This window comes from Microtus ochrogaster, unplaced genomic scaffold (assembly GCF_000317375.1).
Source record: "Microtus ochrogaster isolate Prairie Vole_2 unplaced genomic scaffold, MicOch1.0 UNK148, whole genome shotgun sequence".
Classification (NCBI taxonomy): domain Eukaryota; kingdom Metazoa; phylum Chordata; class Mammalia; order Rodentia; family Cricetidae; genus Microtus; species Microtus ochrogaster.
This window is the reverse complement of record NW_004949246.1, coordinates 167,537-171,197: the sequence shown is the minus strand read 5'-3', so window position 1 is coordinate 171,197 and position 3,661 is coordinate 167,537. Positions and strand designations below refer to the sequence as shown.

The window sequence follows — 3,661 nt, the reverse complement described above, 5'->3', positions numbered from 1 at the left end:
GAGATAAAACAGGACCCAGGGTGCTCTGGGGTTGTTCTGGATGTGTGTGCTTAAACACACACACACACACACACACACACACACACACACGCACACACACACACACAAACGAACACTCACGCATGCACACACTCAAGCATGCAGGCATGCACACATTTGCACATGCGCATATGAGCGCAACACACACACGCACACACACACACGCACAAACACACACACCTCTGTTCTTAGGGCAAGGCCAGCCTGTCCCTACTCCCAGAGCTGATCTCACACAGCTCTCCCCATCACATGCCCTAGGCTCAGATGCTCAGCTCACTCCAGTCATTATCAGCCTCTTCAAGAGCTGGATCCCTGTCTCTCTCACTCCTGGATCTAGTCCACTAAACAACCACTCAGGACTAATCAAGGTTCTTGTTTATCTATTAAAGATCCAAAGCAACACTGTAGGAAATCCGCTGAAGTCCTCAGCAGAGAAGTTAATGCTGATCTAATCTTACTGAGCTCCTGAGAGATGAACGCCAATACAAAGTGAACAGGTAACCAATACATGCTAATGTGATTTGTTAGTGTACTTAATTATACAAGACAGTAGACATGATCATTGGTCACTAGGTTTCACTTGCTTTAGGATTTCTCTGTGACAACCTAGCAGTTTGGGAGAGTCAGAGTGAGTGAAGATTAATTCATCAGACTGTTCCAACAGATGTTCCTACCAGTATGATGAGAAGTCTCAGAGGTGAATGAGAAGATGTATTGAAACTCTGCCTCTCCAGATAGGACACAGTATCAGCTTTAATAATATTGTATAACTGCGTCTGTGTATAAGCAGTGCCACAGCTGTTCTGTGGTAAATTGGTTGTAACCAATATTTTTTCTAAAAAAAAGTAAAGGGAGAAAGAATAAACCAAAGAAATAAAAAACATCTTACCACAATGGAAAAAATGTAAGAGATAAGAAAAGCTACACTTTTGTCTCAGTGAAGGCACAGTGGACTTCCTTGAGTCTCAGACCCTCCTTAACCACAACCTTAGCCAGGAAACTGCTGTAGACACTAAAGCCAATCAGAGCACAGGTGCACAGGTTTAAAAGGCCTGTGAGGTCACTGAGCGCTCACTTTCTTCATCCTTCAAGGGCTGTGTCCACTCTGCCCTCCTCCAACCTGAGCAGCCTACTAAGAACATGGCAGCAGTCCTGATTCTCCTGACTTTTCTTCTGCTGCTTGGAACTGATGTAGGTGAGTGAACCCCCCTGTCCCAGAGAGATTCCATCCCATAATACTTCTGTGGAGTCTCTGCCTACTCTAGTAAGGAACTTCCTGCACTGAACCAGGAGCTTCCTGAACCTCAGGTCCCAGACCAACCCAGACCTGGAAGCCTGTCACTGGCTAGATCCTCAACAAGGTCGGAAGAAGAGCAATGTCCTCAGTAGACACGGTGGGCACTAGCTTCTCCCTGCTCTTCGTGTCCCCTAGAGAGTGGATCATCCCCAAAAGGATATGAAGCAGAAAATGCAAAGTTACTAAATGTATACCAATAACTCTACTTCAGCCCAGACTCAGGGCAGCTCTTATGACCAGTCAGCAATGACATAAGCTCACCAGCTGAAGAATATGAGCAGTATTTATTAATCTCCACCCTCAGGCCACTAAATCTAGAGGCCTAGGGTGACAAGATGCCTGTGCTGTACACTCCATTACCTTTGCAGTCTGGTTTTGCTTGGCCTTCCACATCTTTCTGCAGGTCCCCAGCTACTGCTATTATACCAGCTGAATCCTACAATATCCGGTAGGCTCTGATTCCCTTGAGCTCTGAGCCTCTAGCCCTCCAGCAAAGTAAAAATCATTCTTCCATGCAACTAATTCATTTACTGAGAACCTAGGATATGATGAAAGCATCAGAAGAGGAGAACATTAGAAAATCCCTCTCTAAAGACCTTGGGGTAAAAGGTGATGAAATTAGCAGAAATCAAGACAGGAGAGACATCGGACACCATTACCTGAGAAAGACTAACATGAGCCACTCAGGATGCCCTCGTCTCTAGCATCACGAAGAAAGAAGTTTGTCCCTCCATGTATTCGTAAAGCAGGGGCTGGATTACAAGTCCTCCCCACCCCTTCTCATTGGGTCCCAGGAACTATTCTCTTGGCTGAGCTGCTCTCTCATTCTTCCCCCACAGCTGGAGAGGAGGGCAAGGAGGACTAATGCTGTGAGGACCCTCAGGCTGCCCAGGAGTAATGTCCATGTGAAGCCAGGGGATGTGTGCTACGTGAATGGTTGGGGACAGTTGAATCCGAATGGTAAACTCTCAGATACGTTGCAAGAGGTAGAGCTGACAGTCCAGAAGGATCAAGAGTGTGAATTCCACTTTTCTCGTCATTACAACAAAGCTACTGCGATCTGTGTGGGGGACCCAAAGATCAAGCAAGGTTCCTTTAAGGTAAGTTGGATTGTCCTCTCAGGCCTCTATGAAGGAAGAAGAGCAATCTGGAACCTAGTATCCAAACATCAAGGGACCCTTTTTCCCATTGGCCATTATCTTATTCCCTGGGAACACCAGTCACAGTAACTAACTCGAGCCTCAGAGATGACAAGGAGCCTTGATGAAGGCAGCTGGCATAAAGCAGGATTTGCACAGCCCTCCTGACTCCAGGCCCAGGCTTTAGAAAGCAGAGCTCCATCTGTGTGTCATCATCATAACCAGGGGTCTCCTCAGAGCAGGCACCCACATTTGTCAATGAACTGGTCCTCCATGCTCACATCAGGCTCACTCACCTGTCCCCATGTTTTTGAATAATGGCCTGGAGCTGAGGGTCCCACACACCTTCATAGGATGTAGATCACAGTGGAGAAAGGGCAGAGGCCAGGCTCAGGAGGGACGTGTAGCCCTAATCCTCTCCACAATCAGAATGGGAACCCTCGGGACCCCACGCCTGCCCTCCATTTCTCTCCACACACATTTCACACACCTTGGAGCGGAGCCTTGACATGAGAGGGAGGCTGGGACTAGGCTGAACAACAGCTCAGTCCTCTCTGATTCTTCTCCATTCACAGGGGGATTCTGGAAGGCCTCTCGTGTGTAAAAACAGAGCTGCAGGCATTGTGTCCTTGGTCTGTACTAATGGTTCAGCACCAGGAACCTTCACCAGAGTGTCAAGTGTCCTATCCTGGATAAAGATAATGATAAAACATAGCTAACTACAGAGCAAACCAGGCCCCTCCCTGACTCACCTTCTTCCCTACAGCTGAGTCCAGGACTCTCCTAGGACACCAGCAAATCAATAAATGTCACTTTGCAGAATGGAAAGACTGGCTTCCTGCTCATTCACAGGGACCAACTCTGTGCTTAGCAGATCAATGTCCTACTTTTCTTCTCTGCTCACTCCAACACTATACATGCCCTCGCCCCAAATCTCAGGCATGGCCATTGTACTCCGTGTTTGTACTAGTCTCACTTTTCAGTGCCCGCCCTTCTGACCGGCCCAAAGTTGAGCTAGGGTGTCTCTTTTTGTGGGACTCAGTATGGACATTTGTCCTCCTCTGTGTAATATTTAAGAAAGGAGAGGAAAAGCACCATTGGAAGTGGAGATATGAAGATAGAGCTGAGGTCACTGTCAATGGTCCTTCCCGGATAGGGTATCTCTGTCCCACAGCTTCATCCTTGC

At 47.5% G+C, this 3,661-nt stretch overlaps 1 protein-coding gene across 1 annotated transcript; it reads left to right on the top strand.

Moving 5' to 3' along the window:
* The first annotated feature begins 1,179 nt into the window (after positions 1-1,179).
* Positions 1,180-3,194, top strand: LOC102000149 (granzyme B(G,H)-like). The gene is made up of 3 exons (XM_013355513.1): positions 1,180-1,230; positions 2,176-2,436; positions 3,051-3,194. Exons 1-3 carry the CDS (start codon positions 1,180-1,182, stop codon positions 3,192-3,194), a joined length of 456 nt encoding a protein of 151 aa, XP_013210967.1.
* The last annotated feature ends 467 nt before the right edge of the window (positions 3,195-3,661 follow it).